At 37.6% G+C, this 23410-nt stretch overlaps 1 protein-coding gene across 3 annotated transcripts in view; it reads right to left on the reverse strand.

The window, feature by feature from the left end:
• The window catches only part of chst8.S (carbohydrate (N-acetylgalactosamine 4-0) sulfotransferase 8 S homeolog), a 293304-nt gene that overhangs the window by 93798 nt on the left and 176096 nt on the right, over positions 1–23410 (reverse strand). For 2 of the 3 annotated variants that reach the window (XM_018240484.2, XM_018240483.2), the window contains exon 3: positions 17598–17624. The exons of the other annotated variant lie outside the window; for it this stretch is intronic. In XM_018240484.2, coding sequence (XP_018095973.1) covers positions 17598–17624 — 27 coding nt within the window. The remainder of the gene's footprint in view (positions 1–17597; positions 17625–23410) is intronic. 3 annotated transcript variants of the gene reach the window in all.

Here is a 23410-nt window from a genome sequence, read left to right on the forward strand (position 1 = left end):
TTATTATTTCAGTGTGTACTGTATAATGTTATTTACTAAGTGACGGTATTCTCTTGAGCAACCGTAGTAATAACATACATGGTTTCTCTTTTATGTATATTGAAATTGTATATGGAAAATGAATACCAAAAAAAAAAATATTTTCTCATCTCACTGACTTAAAGTGAGACAATGTTTAAGTGCAGGTACTGAATTGATTATCTTGAAACCTGCTATTGAGAAAGCTCATGTAATCATAGGTCAGAAAAATCTTAACATAGGATATATAAATTAAACAGAACATCTGCAATTTTGTCCAGTGTGGTTTTAATTCACTTGTCTTCTGCTGATTCTGTTTGATTCATTATGAAAGCATCTCCCTTTCCTTTGTGTGGCTATTTTCTTTCTGCAGATACAAGGACAGCAGTCGCACGCTGTGTTGTAAAAGGAAAACAATTCCCAGAACTGCTTTCACATCACCAGTGGATTTAATGGCAAACTTTTGTGTGTAAACAGGAGATTTACCGATTTTCTTTAAATTATGGTTCACCTGCTTTTCCATCATACAGGTCACAAGCAAAAAGTGCTCCCTGGTTAACCTAACGGCAATGTACAAATGCGATTTTCTACTCCGCACCCTGATGAGATTTTGCAGTTTTTAAAAAACCTACAGAATAGGGATGTAGCGAACTGTTCTGCTGCGAACTAGTTCGCGCGAACTTCGACCGTTCGCGTCCGCCGAACGTTCGCGAACGTTTGGGAGCGTTCGCATTTTGAGTTCGCGTTCGATTCGAATACAAGTCGTTCGACCATTCCACCATTCGAATTCCTTCGACCGCTAAAATCGAACGATTTCCATTCGTTCGAACGATTGTAAGCATTCGATTCAATGAAAAGCATTAGATCGAATGGCTTCGATCGTTCGATTCGAATGAAAATCCTTCGATCGAATGATTAAAATCCTTCGATCGTTCGAATCGAACGATTTTAGCGGGTGTTCGAAGTTCGCGAACTGTCCGCGAACGTTCGCATTTTTTGCCGGTGTTCGCGAACGGCGTTCGCGAACACCAAATCGGCAGTTCGCTACATCCCTACTACAGAATACATACCGCTTTCTTTAAGTGTAAACCCATCACTAACAGAATAGTAAATATAGCAATATAATGTCTACCTCTGGTTGCTAGTGTTAAATGCACACGGATATTTTGCATGGGATGAAAGTTATAATGTATGGACCAATCTTTTTTTTCTTTTTTTTTTTTAAACAATATTTTTTTAAATCTATATTTAGATAGTTTATAGATTTTTTCTGTGTACTTTGTTTCTTCTGTCTTAGCTTTCTTTTGATTTATGGCAAATATGTTGTTTTGATCACTATGGAGTAGCCAGAATAGTATTGATCACAGTAGTAGGGATCACAACAGGTCATGTATGACAATTAAAATTACAGAGGGTAGCATTCAGTCTGGTGTCTGTTGTGCCTCTCATTATGATGAGTTTTTAGGTTTTTTTATTTCATCAGTGCCTTCCTTGCATGTAAAAAAACATAGATGTAAACAGAAGGTACTTCCGAATTACGTTTTTGTTAATACACACTATGGGGCACATTTACTATGGGTTGAATATCGAGGGTTAATTAACCCTCGATATTCGACCATCGAAGTTAAATCCTTCGACTTCGATATTCGAATTTAGCGCAATTCGTTTGATCGAACGATCAAAGGAAAAATCGGATTAAATCCTTCGAATCGAACTATTCGAAGGATTTTAATCCATCGAACGATTTTCCTTCGATCAGAAATTGCTAGGAAAGCCTATGGGGACCTTTCCCATAGGCTAACATTGGTGCTCGGTAGGTTTTAGGTGGCGAAGTAGGTGGTCAAAGTTTTTTTTAAAGAGACAGTACTTCGACTATCGAATGGTCGAACGATTTTTAGTTCAAATCGTTCGATTCGAAGTCGAAGTAGCCAAAAAAAAAAACTTTCGAGGTTTTTCTCCTTTTAATCTTTCATTCGAGCTAAATAAATGTGCCCCCAAATGTATGTGAATGAGTAAAACACATGAGGGCAAAATGTTCAAGAAGATGTGAGTGAATACAAATGAAACCAAAACACCTGCAGAGTGGCCACCTTGCTCCCACTCTATGAGATCTGCATCACTAAGGGGCTCATTATTTAAAAAAAGAACATAAGCTCCAAAAAGCTATTAAAGATTATTCTCCCAACAGTCTCAAAAATATAAAGATTAACCATTATACTTACTTTTTTTAAATCGCCACCTCAATCGGCCCTTTACAGCTAATATTTATGCATGATAATAATCTTCTATAATTAAATTCATGAGAATGCACACACAAAAAAAGCTTTAAAGACAGAAATAACAGGTTGTCAGATGGCCTTGGATTTGCATATTATGCAGAGTATCAGGGTTTTATCATCTGTTTTGTTAGGGAAAGAAGGGGGAGAATAGAGGGGTGTCTATTTTACAAATATAGAAGATACTGTTTATTAAGCTACAAATACAATCATCTGCATGCATTCCATAGCCCAGTGGCATCATCCAACCAGACAAACAGTTTGGGAATGAATTGCTTTATGGAGGGTTCTGCAATGGGTTCAAAGGCAAAAAAAGATCACACTTTCCTTATATATCATTTTGTGTAAAGGGAACACACTACTGCTTTAATGACAAGATTCTATGGAAATGCATGCAAATTCACCGATGCTCTTTGGCATGGCAACGGCTTTGCAAAAGTTCTTGGACAATATTGCACCTTGGATACAGTAACTATGTTCATCTCTGCCACAAACTTCTCAGCCTAGCTTTTGCTTGATATAACATTAAATGAGAACTGCGAAGATGAGCTAAGAGATTGATGGACTAGAAGGTTGCAAAAAGGAAGAGAGAAATGGGACAATGCGCCTCTGCAGTGGAAGATTAATGCTTCTGACATGTTTAGATCGTCAGCACTCAATTTATTAAATGCAACAGAGCATTCTTAAAAACAAGGAGCCAAGTGAGAAATAACGTCTTTTTAAGCGTGCAATATAGATTTTATGTCTTTCATTTATATGTTTTCTTTGCATCAGCTTTCAGAGTGCCCAGACCTGTTTAGATCTATTTCAATGAGGGAGCTGCAAATTAGCCTTGTAAACTTTGTGGCTACTACAATTTTATACAAAGTAAACTTAAGCTATGCAGGTTTTCTAATTTATTGACACATAGAAGTGTCGTTTTCATGGGATGCTTGTATAACCAGAAGAATTTTTTTCCTCAGTTGTAGACAATGCTTACCAGATATACAATCACTATTTCACCTGAATGAATGCAGTAAACTTAGAGAAGAAGGAAAGTCATAATTATTTGAAAGATGCCCATATGAATTCTCTTTACAGCCTGGTCCAAGTGTGAATGTGCAGCAGAGTGAAAAGCTGAAGTAAAGGGCTGTTTTCACACTAATGCATACATGCAGGTCTTTCTGCTGTTAATTTTGCGTTAAAAATGACATCTTGTGTATCTCACAGCATCATTAATTGAGCCAGTCACTAATGCAGAGGACAATTTTATATAATGTAGCAAGACAAGTGGTAGTCACAGTACAATATAATTTACAATGTTGTACAGATTAACCCAGTACAACTTTGTAATATACTGTACAAAACAGGAGTTCGGAGACAGTTTGCAGTAAGGGGTATTCATGTCTGCTTCTATTCTTATGATGCAAACTTTAAGGGGCTGATTCATTAAGGGTCGAATATCGAGGGTTAATTAACCCTCGATATTCGACTAGGAATTGAAATCCTTTGACTTCGAATATCGAAGTCGAAGGATTTAGCGCAAATTCTGCGATCGTACGATCGAAGGATTATTCCTTCGATCGAACGATTCGAAGGATTTTAATCCAACGATCGAAGGAATATCCTTCGATCAAAAAAACTTAGGAAACCTATGGGGACCTTCCCCATAGTCTAACATTGACTTCGGTAGCTTTTAGCTGCCGAACTAGTCGAATTTTTTTTTAAAGAGACAGTACTTCGACTATCGAATGGTCGAATAGTTGAACGATTTTTAGTTCAAATCCTTCGATTCGAAGTCGTAGTCGAAGGTCGAAGTAGCCCATTCGATGGTCGAAGTAGCCCAAAAAATACTTCGAAATTCGACGTTTTTTTACTTTGAATCCTTCACTCGAATTTAGTGAATCGGCCCCTATAAGTTCAGTGTAAAAATAAAAACTGGGTAAATAGATAGGCAGTGCAAAATAAAACAATTATCTAATATAGTTAGTCAGCCAGAAATGTAATCTATAAAGGCTGGAGTGAGCAGATGTCAAACAGAACAAAACAGAATACAACTTCCTGCTTTTCAGCTTCGCGGAGTTTGGAGACAGTTTGCAGTAAGGGGTATTCATCTCTGCTTCTATTCTTATGATGCAAAGTTAAAAAGTTCAGTGTAAAAATAAAAACTTGGTGAATAGATAGGCAGTGCAAAATAAAACAATTATCTAATATAGTTAGTCAGCCAGAAATGTAATGTATAAAGGCTGGAGTGAACAGATGTCAAACAGAACAGAACAGAATACAACTTCCTGCTTTTCAGCTTCGCGAAGTTTCCTCGTGAGGCAACTTCAGGCAATTTCGGAATACGAAGCGACGCGTGTGCCATGCCGCAGGCGATTTTTCATTTTAGCCGGCACAAGACAGAGGTAAGGCATTTGGGGAGATTGGTCGCTGCAAAGACGAGGTGATTAGTTCACAGGCGACTAAATCTCCCCAAATCGCCCAGTGTGGCCTTACCCTTAGTGACTAAGGGAAGATTACTCCTTTGTTTAGCAGTGCTTTCCTACTGCTCTATGTAGGAGGTGAGCAAATAAATAGGCAAAGATTGCTTATGGTTTTCCAGCCATTAATTTTACATCTGAGCTTTACACCATGTTCTATTTAACACAGATGTCCAGTTTTCCACACCGCCTGCTAAGAACAGTTTGGGCTACTAAATTCATGTTACTTGAGAGAAGAGTATCTGCAAGGGATGATAGTACGTTCTCTGTTTGTCTCTGTAGCACAGCTGGTCCTCCTTTCTGTGTGATCCCAACCATATTACTGAAACAAATCATTAGAGGAACAAGAACACACTGCGGCAATTAATAATTAAGGCAAGTTATATACTGAGTCAGTGTGTATTGCGTATGTCTCATTAGCCTGAGAAATGTTAACTGTTATTTTTGATAATGCAAGGATCAGATGGAGAGTTGGCTGTTATTACATGTGATGATTCCAGTGAAAACCAGCTCATGCTGTGCTCACTTGTGTAGGAGTATTTGTAAAATATCTTTTTCAGAATACTGCCATGTAGTTTAATGTCTCTTTAATCACAATGACAAAAAATAGTATTTTTTGCTTGAAAAATGCAGTAGAGTTTCATTGAAACAATTAAGCAAGGGCAATAATGGAAGACAAGTATAAAGACTTTATAAATGCCTTGGTGCATTTCTACAAAACCCCTTATAACTAGTACAGATTGGCTCTTTGCAAAATTTAGTTTGACATTAATATGCAAACATACTCAAATACAAATCCCAGTAATCCCTGTTAGCGGCCAATTAACAGTATGGCCTACTTATTTTAGGCTACAGCTTTCAGTGTTGTTGAGCAGGTATTGGAGAGTTAACGTTTAAAAAAAATGTAGGGGAACTAAAGTCTAAAATAGAATAATGCTAGAAATGCTGTATTTTAAACATAGACATGAACTTACTGCACCACAAGCCTAATAAAGCAAATGATTTCTGCTTTCAAAGTTGGCCACAGGGGATCATCATCTTGTAACTTTGTTAAAAATCTTTGCAAGACCAAGACTATGCACATGCTCAGTGTGGTCTGGGCATCAGTTGGGAGGTTAAGCTTCAGGATCGTCATAAATTATCAAAACAGCACAAGTCAAATAATATCTGCTATGGAAGCTGATACTGCAAAACAGATTAATAATCCGAATATGTAGACTGCACTGGGTCTGCAGAAACAAATCTCTACACGGTCGCCGGGTGCTCTACAGGGAAACAAACAAAGCTGCTTGAGTTCTGGGAAGTAAGGAGGGGGGCTCCCCCCTGCTGTTTTGAAAGTATGATTGTTTTCCTGCAGAGCATTTAGGGACCGTCTGAAGTTTCCTATCAGCATCAGTCAGAGCAAGTAAAACAAAGGGGGAATAGCACTGCATACTGTCTGGTTTATTATAAAAACGGTAGACATTTTTTGATTTCAGTACAATATATTGTAGATAGATTTCTTTTTCATTAAAGAAAGTAAAAATGGGATTTTATATTTTTCCCTTTTATATATTTTATGGCATTTTACCCAAGCCAGAAATTGTTCTCCTTTCAAAGGGTAACTATTGCCTAAAAATGCTATACTGCAACCCTCGCTTGCTTTCAGGTGACTACCAAGAGAACACAATTGGATGCATTAAGGGTTTTTTGGTGGCAGAAAAAATGGTTAAACACCTAAAAATCATTTATGTAGGAAGTTAAATAAGGTGCTAGGAAGAGCAGAGATTACAGTCTTTTTAAAGGGAAAATGTAAAGATTCAATTCTAAACTCTAGTTCAGTTTAGGCAGCTATTTGTATGAATTCTGCCTTTAGCTCCCTGCCTGCTGGAGTATCACCAGATTTTTACCTGTATTTCAAGTGATGAAAACTGTAAGAAGAAATATGGTCCACTGCTAACATCAGCTGAGGATAAAGACTTCAAACTGTGAAAAATTTATGCCATAGAGTTGGTATATTTTGCTATTATTAGGTCTTATAGATTTTACTATATACACTGTGGCAAAGAAGCAAAAAAGAGAATAAACAGATTAATATTTAATCCCACTTATATAATTAAAGGCACAAAGGTTGCCCAGGTATAGTAACCTGTAACCAATAAGATGAGATGATGAGTAAATGCTACCTGAGGATTGGTTGCTATGGGTTACTGTACCAGGAGCAAACTTAATGCCCTTTATTACATATCTCCTGATTGTGTGTCATATATATTTTTGCTTTACTACACCCTGTGAAACACACTGGCAATTCACCAAGCAGAGGCACTTCAAGAACACAAGAGTATGGGGAAGAATTTAAGTAACACAGAAAGAATTTTAATCAAAATTCCAGGGAGAAATGCATGCTACACAATGCAAGATATGATTTTGTTTTATTACAGAAAACTCTGTTATTCAGTATTTTATATCTTGGAAGAGAACATGCTTGGGATGAATCTTTGGGGCAAATTCACTAAGCGCCGAAGCGCCTAACGCTAGCGTGAATTAGCTAGCGTTGGGCATTTTTGCTACTTCGCCGATTCACTAACGGACGCTTGCGTAATCGTTAGTGTTACTTCACACCCTTAAGCCTGGCGAAGTTGCGCAACGGACGTAACTACTCAAATTCACTAACGCGCGCATCGTTCTGAACGCTACCTTTTACGCCAGACTTCCTTCGCCACCTCAGACCAGGCGAAGCGCAATAGAGTAGATAGGTATTGCTTCAAAAAAAGTTAATTTTTTTTCTAAGTCCCAAAAAACGCTGGCGTTTTTTCTTTATTAGAGGTGATAGGCTGAAAAAGATCGAAAATATTTTTGGGGCTCCCCTCCTTCCCCCCTACATTTCTTAACTCATGGCAACTTAACTATACAGTGGGCACATGTGTAGGGCAAAATAAAAATTTTATTTGATGTTTTGAAGGTTTCCCAGGCTTGTCTAGTGCTGCTACGAATACTTCCGTTGAAATTTGGATTTGGCGCGGTATGCAAATTAACTATCGCTAGCATAACTTCGCTTTGCTTGGCGAATCAACGCTAGCGCAACTTCGCAACCTTGCACTACCCCTGAGCGCAACTTCGGATTTTAGTGAATTTGTGTAGCGCTGGCGAAGTGTGGCGAAGCGGACACCCGCGCAACTACGAATCTTAGTGAATGTCCCACTTTATGTTTAAATGTCACTTTAAAAAAAAGTCCGTCAATCTGCAGAACTGGTAATGTATTATTATAAATGCCGATAAAACAGTCAATAAAAAAAAATTTAAATACAGTTAATAGGTAATCTCTTAAAAAACATCAATAAAAAATATTTTAGCAATATTTAAAAAATAATAATTGCAGTTCATTTATTTATAGCAAAACTGTTAATTAATTGTCTCATGCATTTCTGCTATACCTAATGCATTTTGCTATGTTACTGACACTTGCTAATGAGTGTTAATGTCATTTCATATTGGCAATGGATTTGAAACTATGAATACGTAGGTGCATAATAAATGTGAATGCAAACATGAGAAATTTTGCTGTGTCTGCTGGTAAGACTCCTGTGTATGTAAGCCTACCTCTTGCACATATTTATCTGCTAGCAACTAACACAGCATTACACAATGGAAGATTTGAAAAACAAGCCATTAAAACTGATTAAAGGATTTATTTTTAAGTTATCAAATTTCTTTGTTGTAAGGGTCACGGTCTTAATTTGGATCGATTCACTGTTCATAACTGAAGAATACGCTTCCCGGAATATTGCTAATGCTTCTTTGGCTCTTGTATTGAATAACATACTATCCAGATGGGAACATGCTACAGCTCCTTGGTAATACATATACCACTTGTTTGTTGAATGAGTGTTGAATGGTAACAAAAAGGGGGTTATTTATTTAAGTCTGAATTTATCTCAATATCTTCTGCTACAAAATCCGATCAAATCTGCTCGGTCTTTTACGCTTATTTATTAATACATTTCCCCAAAAATTTGCTTTGTGGGAAAAAATTAGATTTTCACAAATTTATTTTTTGATTTTTCCCCCAAACTCCCAAACAGAATTCTTATTTTTTTGCCTGAAAACTCGGAAAACTTTGGGGTATTGCACGAAACCCAGCGCACACCAAAAAATCATTGGGACTTCTCCCATTGACTTATATGCAACCTCGACAAGTCTGAGATTTCAGATTTTTCCATCCTCAGGGCATAATAAATTCCGAAAAATTCTTTATTTTTTTAAAAGTCTGATTTTATAAAAAATAAATATCAAAATGTTTCTGTGATTTTTGCATTCGGAGTTTATTAATGCACTTTTTGTTTCATAATTAATAATAATAATTAATCCTAATAATGTCAGTTAGTATGGTCATGTTCAGTTCTTTAGCTGGAATTCATTGTTGGCTTCAGACTACATGTGATTAATGATATCACTTGTGAGCCACTTCTAATGAGTTATATAGGAGGGTTTTGGATTGTATATTATGGAGGAAAGAACCAAGCTTTGTTTTAGTAGATGAATGAATATTTTTTTTTGTACTTTTATGAATCCCAGCAGCATTTTAGGGCCGGCGATAAAGACAGGGCCCTGATGCAGGCTGCATGTTCTGCTGCTCCTACTTTGTGCCTCATAATGGTGCCTAAATGCCTCCCTGCTCCTGTCACTCTTGAGTGGTGCAACGCATAGCACAGCAGACTTCCATTCAAGAAGCAGTCTGCAGGATATTTGCACAATCCCCCATGCATAGCACAAACAAATGACACATTGCTGCCTTTTTGAACTTTGCACACTGTGGGGCACATTTACTAAGGGTCGTATATCGAGGGTTAATTAAACCTCGATATTCGACCGTCGAAGTAAAATCCTTCGACTTCCGAATATCGAAGTCGAAGGATTTTGCGCTATTCCTACGATCGAACGATCGAAGGATTTTAATCCATTGATCGAAGGATATTCCTTCAATCAGGAAATTGTTAGGAAGCCTATGGGGACCTTCCCCATAACATTGGCCTCAGTAGGTTTTAGGTGGCGAACTAGGGGGGTCGAAGAAATTTTTAAAGAGACAGTACTTCGAATGGTCGAATAGTCGAACGATTTTTAGTTCGAATCGTTTGATTAGAAGACGAAGGTCGTAGTCGAAGGTCGAAGTAGCCCATTCCATGGTCGAAGTAGCCATGAAATTCGAACTTTTTTTCCTCTATTCCTTCACTCGAACTAAGTAAATGGGCCCCTGTTTGTGGCATTGTAAATAGGCTAGATTGCTTGCTAAAATACACACATAAAATTGTAGGAAGTAGTCTTCTTTAGATGTCCTGAATAGAGATGTCGCGAACTGTTCGCCGGCGAACTTGTTCGCGCGAACATCGGGTGTTCGCGCTCGCCGGAAGTTCGCGAACGTCGCGCGACGTTCGCCATTTTGGGTTCGCCATTGTTGGCGCTTTTTTTTGCCCTCTCACCCCAGACCAGCAGGTACATGGCAGCCAATCAGGAAGCTCTCCCCTGGACCACTCCCCTTCCCTATAAAAACCGAAGCCCTGCAGCGTTTTTTCACTCTGCCTGTGTGTGCTGAAGAGATAGTGTAGGGAGAGAGCTGCTGCCTGTTAGTGATTTCAGGGACAGTTGAAAGTTTGCTGGCTAGTAATCGTTTTGATACTGCTCTGTTATTGGAGGGACAGAAGTCTGCAGGGGTTTGAGGGACATTTTAGCTTAGGTAGCTTTGCTGGCTAGTAATCTACCTTCTACTGCAGTGCTCTGTATGTAGCTGCAGTGGGCAGCTGTCCTGCTTCTGATCTCATCTGCTGACTGCTGCAATAACAGTAGTCCTTGTAAGGACTGCTTTTATTTATTTTTTTGTTGTTTTACTACTACTACTACTACTACTATAAGAGCCCAGTGCTATTAGTCTAGCAGTGTTGGGGAGTGGGACTGGTGTGCTAATCTGCTGCTCCTAGTAGTTCAGCAGCACCAACTTTAATTTTTTTTTTTAATATTCATTTTTTTTTTATTTTACTTTTTTTTATTTTACTACCGCTGTAGTAGTGTATAAGTTGACCTTTTAGGCATTATTTGCCCTGTAGGCATTATTTGCACACTGTTTTCTTCAACCCGCCATCTAGCTGTGTGACCTTGTTCACATTCTGTCTAAATATCCATAATATTACCGTCTCCAGAAAAAACACCGGAGTGACTTTTTTCAAGCAGCATTCATATATTTTACGTAATCCGTATCCACCGCTGTAGTAGTGTATACGTTGACCTTGTAGGCATTATTTGCACAGTGTTTTCTTCAACCCGCCATCTAGCTGTGTGACCTTGTTCACATTCTGTCTAAATATCCATAATATTACCGTCTCCAGAAAAAACACCGGAGTGACTTTTTTCAAGCAGCCATAATATATTTTACGTAATCCGTATCCACCGCTGTAGTAGTGTATACGTTGACCTTGTAGGCATTATTTGCACAGTGTTTTCTTCAACCCGCCATCTAGCTGTGTGACCTTGTTCACATTCTGTCTAAATATCCATAATATTACCGTCTCCAGAAAAAACACCGGAGTGACTTTTTTCAAGCAGCCATAATATATTTTACGTAATCCGTATCCACCGCTGTAGTAGTGTATACGTTGACCTTGTAGGCATTATTTGCACAGTGTTTTCTTCAACCCGCCATCTAGCTGTGTGACCTTGTTCACATTCTGTCTAAATATCCATAATATTACCGTCTCCAGAAAAAACACCGGAGTGACTTTTTTCAAGCAGCCATAATATATTTTACGTAATCCGTATCCACCGCTGTAGTAGTGTATACGTTGACCTTGTAGGCATTATTTGCACACTGTTTTCTTCAACCCGCCATCTAGCTGTGTGACCTTGTTCACATTCTGTCTAAATATCCATAATATTACCGTCTCCAGAAAAAACACCGGAGTGACTTTTTTCAAGCAGCCATAATATATTTTACGTAATCCGTATCCACCGCTGTAGTAGTGTATACGTTGACCTTGTAGGCATTGTTTGCCCAGTTTTTTTGGCCGCAGCCACTGAAGCACAGAGGCCAGAAAAAATATGCCATATAAATGCTGAAAATAGTCATTTTTTGCCATATACGTTGAGTCAACGTATGGCAAAAAATGACTATTTTCAGCATTTATATGGCATATTTTTTCTGGCCTCTGTGCTTCAGTGGCTGCGGCCAAAAAAACTGGGCAAACAATGCCTACAAGGTCAACGACGTTGACCTTGTAGGCATTGTTTGCCCAGTTTTTTTGGCCGCAGCCACTGAAGCACAGAGGCCAGAAAAAATATGCCATATAAATGCTGAAAATAGTCATTTTTTGCCATACGTTGACTCAACGTATATGGCAAAAAATGACTATTTTCAGCATTTATATGGCATATTTTTTCTGGCAACTGTGCTTCAGTGGCTGCAACCAAAAAAACTGGGCAAACAATGTCTACAAGGTCAACGTATGGCGAAAAATGACTATTTTCAGCATTTATATGGCATATTTTTTCTGGCAACTGTGCTTCAGTGGCTGCAACCAAAAAAACTGGGCAAACAATGTCTACAAGGTCAACGTATGGCGAAAAATGACTATTTTCAGCATTTATATGGCATATTTTTTCTGGCAACTGTGCTTCAGTGGCTGCGTCCAAAAAAACTGGGCAAACAATGCCTACAAGGTCAACGTATGGCAGTTGTTTAAAGAGAACAGTAGATTACTAGCCAGCAAAGCTACCTAAGCTAAAATGTCCCTCAAATCCCTGCAGACTTCTGTCCCTCCAATACAGAGCAGTATCAAGCAGATTACTAGCCAGCAAACTTACTATCATCTGTCCCTGAAATCACTAACAGCTCTCCCCCTACACTATCTCTTCCAAGCACACACAGGCAGATTTTTCAGATACATTTTTGCCCTTGATCCCCCTCTGGCATGCCACTGTCCAGGTCGTTGCACCCTTTAAACAACTTTAAAATAATTTTTCTGGCCAGAAATTTTTTTTTTAGATGTTAAAGTTCGCCTTCCCATTGAAGTCTATGGGGTTCGCGAACCGTTCGCGAACCGCTCGCGTTTTTGCGCAAGTTCGCGAATATGTTCGCGAACTTTTTTTCCGACGTTCGCTACATCCCTAGTCCTGAAGCACTAAATCCTCTCAACCTGAGAAGTGTACACATAAACCCTCCTCTTACTTGTCTAACCAATATGGTCACAACTTAAGCCTGCTTCTCACAAAGGTTCCTCTAAGTGCCTTACAATGAAGCGTGAAACAAGTCATAAATAGGCGTTTATATGCTTAACTCTATAAAGTAGCAAACTAATATGCCACATTATATCATTAAAGAGCAAAATGTAAGATTAAAGTTCCAAGCCTATGACTGTCATAAGAAAATAAGGTAACCAAGCATGACCGCATTCATAAAACGCCTTACTTAAGGCAGTTAAGAACATGAGCATACGGTTTAAAGCTCCTGAACAAATTAAACGTTCCTCCTCCTCCTCCTACAATTAGATCAGAGACCATTACCTCTGGATGCCTGATGAAATTGAAACTTGGCAGTGTAGCATATTTAGGCAATGATGTGTCACAAGAGAAAAGATCACAAAATATTACAAAAGAAAGACGCCTGCCAGGCATCATTATAGCATTCCTTCTGAATATCATCTAAAGAACCGTCTCATTTGGTTTCTTGCAGGAACTGTAGAGCAATTTGATTAACCTTAACAATCCTGATCGAGCAAGGCCGCATTTCAACGATGACTTTCCGGTAGCTCGCTTTGTTCTGCAGTGGAGAAGAGTGGATGCGGAAAATATAAGTGGATTTGTGCTACCATATTAAGCTGTATTTAATGTCTTAGAAGGAGACCGAGACTTTGGCCTGTTTTTAATAGGATAAATAAAAATATGTATTTTTAACTCTGATTAACGCTAACGAAACTTCGCCAGCGTTCACCTGCTGAGATGCAACTTCACAATCTCCTGTTTCTCAGGCAGTATTCCATTAACAACACGATTCTGTAGTGGAAATCACTGTATGGGCTCAGGAATATGCCTGCAAACTATTGTCTGTGAGCACAGTTCGTTGCTGCATCCACAAATGCAAGTTAAAACTCTACCATGCAAAGAAACCATATATAAAAACAAACTTCATTTAAAAGTCTTTCTGGAATCAAACACACTGCATCTTCTGAGTTAAAGGAGAACTAAACCCTAAAAATGTATGTGACTAATAATACCATATTTTATATAATGAACGTATTGCACCAGCCTAAAGTTTCAGCTTGTCAATAGCAGCAATGATCCAGAACTTCAAACTTGTCACAGGGGGTCACCATCTTGGAAAGTATCTGCGACACTCACATGCTCAGTGGGCTCTGAGCAGCTGTTGAGAAGCTAAGCTTAGGGGTCGTCACAAATTATCAAGCAGAAAATGAGGTTGGCCTGTAATATAAGCTGATGCTACAGGGCTGATTATTAAATTCTGATGCTAGTTGCATAGTAGTTTATGTGCTGTCATGTAGTAATTATCTGTATTAATTACTAATCAGTCTTATATTGTGACATTTCTATTCTATGTGTACTGTATATTGTGAGTGGGTCCCTAAGCTCAGTAAGTGACAGCAGCACAGAACATGTGCAGTGAATCAGCAGAAAAGAAGATGGGGAGCTACTGGGGCATCTTTGGAGACACAGATCTTTACTGCTAAAGGGCTGTGGTTGCCTTGAGCTGGTACAGAAGCACAAAACATCATTACAACATTTCTACCTACTTCTTTAGTTCTCCTTTAAAGAGGAGGAGGACCATCTGGCTTGTTATTAGCACACAGTTCAAAAGTCAGCTTCCTTGAGGGTATAGGGGTGCATTAGTGCACATAGCATGGGGGAGCTTGCACATCTGGGAAGGCACCGTTAATGCTGAAAGATGTACTATACGGTGTATAAAGGTTTTTGAACAACATATACTGGCATCCAGATGTCAGTCCAGACCTGTCACCCACAGAAAATATTTGGTGCATTGTGAAATGAAAAATACAGCAGAAAAGGGCCCAAACTGTTGAGCAGCTGAAATCCTATAAGTAACGGGCAGTAAACAACATTTCATTAGAACTGTGCACAACACTATATTAAAGCCAGTCACACTATACAAAAATAAAGAAGATAGTTATTCATACATTTCAGCCATGTTCTGTAGAAAAGTGATTTTACACTCAAAATCGACTACATTGCTACTGCTACATGAGGGAATGAATATCAATCACAGCCCCACATTCAAGTCCCCTCAGTGCTGGTTAAGACTATTGCTATCCATAAACTTGTTCACTTTTCTAGGCACTATATATATATATGTATAGCACCAAGGTGTGTGAGAAACACTATTATATGTAAGAAAATCATTTTGTATGGCAAAACTTTTTAGGTAGGGGGTTTGGCAAGACTTTTCTTCTGCTCTTAGTAGTCAATTCTTCTTTTAATGATCTGTGTCAAGGGGGAGTACCCACTAGGATGGGCAAATATGACCCGTTTCGTCAAAAATTCGCCCTTGGTGAACTGATGCCGACGCCCATTAAAGTCTATGCGCGTCAAAAATTTGCCGCGCAATGTCATTTTTTATGCCGCGCAAAGCCATACAAGTCTATGGGCGTCATTTCCGCGGCGAAACAAGGTGAAAAAATTAGCCCATCCCTACAGCCACTACTAAATCTATTCCTCTATCAACACACTACTAATATTTACATCAGAACAATAGCAGCCATTGTATAATTAGTTACCCTTTTTCCAATTCATTTGGAGTCAATTATTCCTTGGCACTGAGAGAAATGAGGCTTTGCTGAGATACTTGAATGGGTTTAATTAATCCAGTTTCAAACGCAGCAGACAGATAAATGAAATGCAGCCTGCAATTTAGGAGCTGGGTAAAACAGGACGGATATCATGGGTACCTTGGATGATTGGCACTTTAATTTATTACTAACAGCAGAACTCTGTCTTTGCTTATCTCTGCTTCCAATTAACAATTTTAGCTGGGGAGAAGGTGTCAAGTTCCAAGAGATTTTTTCAAACGGAATTTCATATGACCCCTTTGGTGCCTGAAACATGGTAATAAATACCGGTGACTCGTTTTCTTTCTGTTATATAGAGAACTGAAGGTATCAAATAGGAGATAAAATGAAGGGACACTAAAACATTTAGCAAGCTGAAGGAATCTGATGCATACGTATTATGTCACACACAACCTTCTCACAAATGATGTATTCTCATCAGGAAAGAAAAATTGGATTTTAAATGTCAAGATGCTCCTCATCTAAACCTGATGTCACATAGCTGTTTTCTCTGTCACATCTCTTTGGTTACTTTATAAAACTAGCGAGAACTTGTCGTGGGGGATGACAGGGAAGAATTATCTATGATTCTAGTCAGTGCATGTACAGGATCACAAACAGAAATTTGATTCAATTCTTAGGTCAGGACAAGCTGCCTATTTATGAAAGTTATATATGAGAGATATAGAATGTATTCTTAGAATGAAAAAGCTGAATAAAAACCAGTATTTGGTTGCGTGTTAATTCTGAGCATAGTGAAGGGCAGAATATTTAATTATTTAATAAATCACAAAGCATTACTGTTATTGCTTCAGGTGTTGTCATGGAAATGCTGGCCTTACTACATTTTTTTTCCAGTGATACAAGAATTATTTGTTAAGGAAAGAAAGACTGCCGTTGCTTGTTGATCTTCAGGCAAAATAGCTGCTATATGGACTGGCTTAAAAGGGACCTGTCACCCAAAAAAAATATTTAAAATCCTATTTCTTTTTATAAAATGAACTTAAATTACACTATATAAATTATCTGAATCTTGTTTCCTTCAGTCTGGGAATTAATAATTATAACAAGCAAGCAGGAGCCATTTTGTGGACACTGTTATTAAGGGAAGCCTTGTATCATTTCAGAATCTTGTTTGTACATCAGAATAGGGGACCTGATGTCCATCCCCATGCACTGGTTACACAATTACATGGTTAAGAGAACTGGGGGAATGTAGGGAGAGCAGTGACATCTAGGAAGTGCTGAATGGAAAGTTAATAATTGTCTGCCCCGCCTCTATGCCTAAGGCATAGAGGAGGGGCAGACAATATTTGATTGGCAGCTGAGATTTTTAAATGTGTTTACAACAGCTATAAATGCTTTAATAAAAAAATAGAAATTGGATTTCATGTTTAATTTGAAAAGGACTTTTATTATACAGATTTTTGTGCCGGGGTGACAGGTCCACTTTAAGACCAACTGGGAGCCTTATTAATGTGGCTTTGTTTGCTATGTGAAGCTGATTTAGATTTGCCACTCTCCCAAGATTTGCTGGTAGTATATTTAGATAGGATATTTTATAGCAGCACAAATACATTTTCCACTGACTCTTGCTCAACTATATTTTTCCAGCTCTTTTTAGCCTGTGTTATCATCAGAATGCCAATGCTGCAGTTGCAGATCGACAGGTGGGTTCATTGCTTTTTGTAGGTAGATCTTCCCTAGGCACTAGTGCAAAAGCTTACATGTATTTTATGATGGATTCTAGGCAGCTGGATACTGCTCCTATTACAGACTAAATTAGGAATGCAATACATTTTTTTTTTCAGTATTTTGAAGGTTTTGGAGCACTGAAGGTCTGCATCCCACGATTACCCACGTATACAATAACATTACAAATACTAGTCATCCCATTTTTATCCCATCCATGGTGTGCTGTTTTTGGACATTCTAATTGGTTGAAAGCCGAACTGTCATAAAATAACAGCACATGACATTTGATAATACAGGATAGAACAGCGAAAAAGGAAAAATGTTACCTTTCAGGTGTGCATTCAGCCAGGGCTCTGCAAAAAAGACAGCAAAATGTATTACAAAAAAAGCTGCTTTAACAGCAATACACAAAGTGGAATAAGCACAGAGCATCCATACATTGCATTGCTTTTTCATTTCATTTATTTTATCAAAGATGGAAACATTACTGAAATCAAAAGCAGAGGGAGAACAAGAGAGGAATGCAGGGATATTTTGGTCTGTATTTTACAGGAAATTACTGTAAAATTGCATGATAGCCCCTTTTACAACTTATTGGGGGAAATTTATAAAAGTGGAGGAAGGAATTTTAAAATTTAAAACTGGTGTAAATACAATCTCCGCGTTCACAAACAGAAATCTGTCAAAATACCAACTCAACTGCCACTTTTCAATTTTGGGTGAAAGGAAGACATTTTACAGGCACTTCAGTGAATATGTCATATGTTTTAAAAAACCAAAAGAAAACATTTTTAACAAAATTTTCTCCCAACATTTTACTCTGAGTAAATATTCCCCCCCTGTCTTCAACTCTGTATTGCTTCCTCCAACTCCATTTACTTATTTCTTTTCAGTATTTATTTTTTATAGTTTTTAAATGATGTGCCTTCTTCTTCTTCTGACTCTTTCAAGCTTTCAAATGGTGGTCACTGACCCCATCTAAAAACAAATGTTCTGTAAGGCTGAAATTGCAGAATGGAGTTACAATAACTTTTGTTGCATGCCGTTACAAGTTACTTACTCTCTTGAAAACTCTGTAGTGAATTAAACAAGACGGATTTCTGATTAAAGTTACATTAATAAGTTATTGCTAAAACTAACATTTGAGTGAATTCACACACAATATATATACTGTATGTGTATATGTATATATTTTTTTTTTTTCTGCAAAGACATCTAAGGATTCTCATCTTCCATTCTAATGCTTTCCTTATTGGTTAAAAAAAAAAGCACACTCCTCATTTTGAAATGAGCAGAAATATCTTCCATGCATAATTAGTTTCACATGAAATAAGACATGTTTATTTAAAAAGATCTCCATGATTTACTGGTTTGATGCGGTCACCATCATAGACCCGCTCTACTGTGAAATCCTAAATGACTATTTTTCAGGTTATCAATTCCAAGTACGTTGTTTTTATTCCTGTAAAGGTCTGTAGATTTCTGAAGCCAATATTTCAAGTGGAACAAGCAATTAGCTTCAGAATTAAGATCAGACTTTTTATTATTAAAAGCTTCATTCGATTTCTGATTGAGTCTTTAACCTTTGGAAAATGAATGTCTAGCACTCGGCCCAGCAGTCAAGACTTGGCCCAAGATGGCACCCCTGCTTACAGATAAATGTTTCCAGACTGTGCAAAAGGCTTTTTTTAAAATGTAACGATGCAGAGACTTAAAAAAAATTTAGACTATGAACAAAATAAGCATCACTGTTAAAAACAACTATGTCAAATTCACTAGTCATATTTAGTCATATATAAACCCCCTAATGGTTTGGATTTGGTTCCGCAAGGCACCCAAGATATGGTGCTCAGATTCAGTCAAACCTCAAACCAAATCTTGGATTATGTGAATCTGTACGGTTGTAGGATCCGTTATCCGTAAACCCATTATCCAGAAAATTCCAAATTGCGGACTGAACATCTCACATAGACTCCATTAAAAGCAAATAATCTAAAGTTTAAAAAATGATTTCCCTTTTCTCTGTAAAATTAAAACAGTACCTTGTACCTGATCTCAACTAAGATATAATTAACTCTTACTGGAAGGAGAACCAGCCTATTGGGTTTATTTAATGTTTACATGATTTTCTAGTAGACTTAAGGTATAAAGATCCAAATTATGGAAGGATCAGTTATCTGGAAAACTCCAGTTTTCTCTCTGTGATAAGCATGAATTAAAATGTTCCACGTGACAAAAAGATTTTAATGGCTTGGGATGTCCTAAAAACAACTCTGCCCTTCACTTCGGGCTTCCCTAGGCTGAAGTGATATAATCCAGAAATACTATTTCCATTTCTGTAACATGGTACTTTCTCTAATTTCTCCATACCTGGTGGGTTAATATTACAGTGAATTCTGTTTATATGCATTAGTTGAATTCTGTGAAATTGCTATAAATTGACAAGCATATTAATCATACACCTTCTCCCTCTGTAAAGTGATAATTAATTTGCGTATTTAATTAAAGTTGTTTTTAAGTCCAATGTAGAACAATGCTCTTGCTACAAGCACATCATTATAATTAAGTCTGTTGAACGCAATAGTGACTGTTTTTCATGAATGTCAATTTATACATTTTATGTTGATGGGTCTCTTTACAAATGAAATGAAAAAAATTAAACCCTTTATCCACAAATATTCAGTATCTAAAACTTAAATGAGATCTTTCAGGGACCATTTGTCAATTTCTTATCACATAACTTATCAAGCAATTATACACTATATGGCTACAATAACAAAACAGTAACTCGTACTTGATCCAAACTAAGATATAATAAATTCCCATTTGAGGCAAAAAACATCCTTCTGGGTTTATTTAATGTTTAAATAACTTTTTAGTAGGCTTAACGTATGGTGATCCAAATTATAGAAACAACCCTTTTTTGCAGAAAACTCAAGGTCCCAAGTATTCTAGATGACAGGTCCCATAGCTGTATTATTTAACACAGTGATCCCCAACCAGTAGCTCGTGAGCAACATGTTGCTCTCCAACCCCTTGGATGTTGCTCCCAGTGGCTTCAAAGCAGGAGCTTATTTTCGAATTCCAGGCTTGGAGACAAGTTTTGGTTGTATAAAAACCAGGTGTACTGCCTTACAAAGCCTCAGTGTAGGTTGCCAATCCTTATAGAGGCTACCAAATGGCCAATCACTGCACTTATTTGGCACCCCAAGAACATTTTTCATGCTTGTGTTGCTCTCCAACTCCTTTTACTTCTGAATGTTGCTCACGGGTTCAAAAGGTTGAGGATCCCTGATTTAACATATAAGGGGTATCCTGAATGTCACATTCAGGATCCTGAAGACACAATTGCTTTCTCAAAATATTAGTTGTTCTGAAGGCACACAGAGACTTCAAATTCATAATTCTATCCATTTTTAGCCCCCACAAATCTTTGATGATGCTCTTGATTCTTAAAAATGTATGCCAAGCTTGAAAATCTCTCACAGTCGTGGACATTAAGCCTGTAAGTCCAAGGCATTGTTCGGGAGATACAATTTCCAAGAAATGGAGCTCAGCAGACCATATGGGATTTACCTTGATGTGCTTAACTTAGCAATTTTATGATAATACACTTGACTGAAAGCACCAGTTTTAAAATGTATACATGCAGATTGAATGAATTTCTTGTAAAACACGGTTTCAGGGAAGGCATATTAATCAAATTCCATCCTGTACTGGAGCTATTTTGCCTACATCATTAGAACTTTTTTTCCCGCACTCCACTGTTTTTAGCAATAACCCAGGTGCTACTCAATTAAACATAATTGATATTACCTTTCCAAAGGTTTTATTTTAAAACATGGTTTTATTAAGTAATTAAAAAACAGGCCAGCGTTTCGGTCTGTAACTAAGACCTGTATCTTGTTCTTGATAAAGGTCTTAGTTACAGACCGGAACATTGGCCTGTTTTTTAATTAACTTAAAGGGATACTGTCATGGGAAAAACATTTTTTTTCAAAATGAATCAGTTAATAGTGCTGCTCCAGCAGAATTCTGCACTGAAATCCATTTCTCAAAAGAACAAACAGATTTTTTTATATTCAATTTTGAAATCTGACATGGGGCTAGACATATTGTCAATTTCCCAGCTGCCCCAAGTCATGTGACTTGTGCTCTGATAAACTTCAATCACTCTTTACTGCTGTACTGCAAGTTGGAGTGATATCACCCCCTCCCTTCCCCCACAGCAGCCAAACAAAAGAACAATGGGAAGGTAACCAGATAACAGCTCCCTAACACAAGATAACAGCTGCCTGGTAGATCTAAGAACAACACTCAATAGTAAAAACCCATGTCCCACTGAGACACACTCAGTTACATTGAGAAGGAAAAACAGCAGCCTGCCAAAAAGCATTTCTCTCCTACAGTGCAGGCACAAGTCACATGACCAGGGGCAGCTGGTTTCAGTGCAGAATTCTGCTGGAGCAGCACTATTAACTGATTAATTTTGAAAAAACATTTTTTTCCCATGACAGTATGCCTTTAATAAAATCATGGATTTAAAATAAAGCCTTTGGAAAGGTTCCCAGTGTGCACTCAATCTGTTTGGACAAATATATAAATATAGAGCAGCCCACCACTTCAATACTAGCCTCGATATTACATATTATTTTTTGTTTTAGCTATCGAGTAGTCCCCCAGACTTCTGTATTTTTTTTTTTTTATCAAACATTGTGCATTATTTAGAAGAACCAAGAGAATGTAAAGGAGAGAAGTAATATCTTCTTAAAGATGGAACACGTGGTAGAACTATGAAACACAAGTGTCACTGTATTTCAAAAGTGCCCCACATTTTTTGAGCTAACGGAATAGTATGTAATTGGCTTGGGTTTATTCATCCTTAAGGTTCATGGCAGCTACAGACATTTGTTATTCCTACTGACACAATCAGATCTCAAGCAGTCACACAATGCCCACACACACATGATTGAAGTAGACAATAAGATATTGCCATCCAAATATTTAGGCCAACTGACTCAGTGTGCTTAAGCCTTTGCTGGCAGCTGTCACTGTCTGGAAATTATCTTTCTCATCTTGAGGTCTAAGAAACAGTATCATCCTCTTCATCCCCTAGGAGTGCATATCCTCAAATTAAAATACAGAAATCAGACATTGTCTCCAAAAGAGATAATGTGAGAATGACAGAACGCTTGATATGCATTTGCAGATGGTGGATAGGGGACACTCTTATTGTCAGATGAATTCTTGTACGACTATCATCTTAATGCTAAGTATAGTTCAGTCTCACTGGTCAATTTCACAGTAGGGTTAACTTTGTAACTTCCATAACACACTTGGGTCATTTCTACCAGAAATGAATCGCATCATGGTCAGTATGTTTCTGAATACTGGAGAAACCTATAGCACCCATAAGAAACCCATAACTCGGAAAGTATACTGGTCAAAATAGCTGCAAAGCAGCTGTAATTCTCTGACTCCAAACTTCAGACATTATATTTCAATGTTATTATTACATACATTCCATAACACATTATAAGAAGAAAAGCTAAGTAAGCATTTCATAATATAAGGGACCATAAATCAAAACAATCCTATTTGTTAAGAGTATAACTAAATGAAAAAACTCAAATTGTGTTTTGAGGTTTTGCTGTTCCATTTCTGCGCCTGTTCTTATACAATTCAATGCTTTGACTACACTGTTCCTTCTTCATTTGTTTTTATTTATTGTACTTTTCATGGCACTTACATTTTGTTAAATGGCTCAATGGGCTTCCTTCACAAAGGAGTATTCATAGTGAAGCACAAAATGTTCTTAGAGGAGAAAACAGTGCTATATCACACAAAGACTGTTGCTGTTCTTTAGTATAAGTTACATAGCCAAAATAATAAGAAGTAAGCCTAATAATAATGAATAGCATCTGTACATTCTTACAGGATGTGTTGTAGAACAAATCTGTACAATCCATTGGTTATAGAATATTTCAGCTTGGTTTTTTAATGGAAATGTTCCATGCTCAAGAAACAGATTGGGCAGAGGAATGATTGCTAGTTTATGACCTTTATTTTTACATTATTTGAGCGAAATAAATATACAGCTATACAATATTAACTGCTCAAAGAAACTATTTAGATTGTA

This window comes from Xenopus laevis, chromosome 4S (assembly GCF_017654675.1).
Source record: "Xenopus laevis strain J_2021 chromosome 4S, Xenopus_laevis_v10.1, whole genome shotgun sequence".
Lineage (NCBI taxonomy): Eukaryota > Metazoa > Chordata > Amphibia > Anura > Pipidae > Xenopus > Xenopus laevis.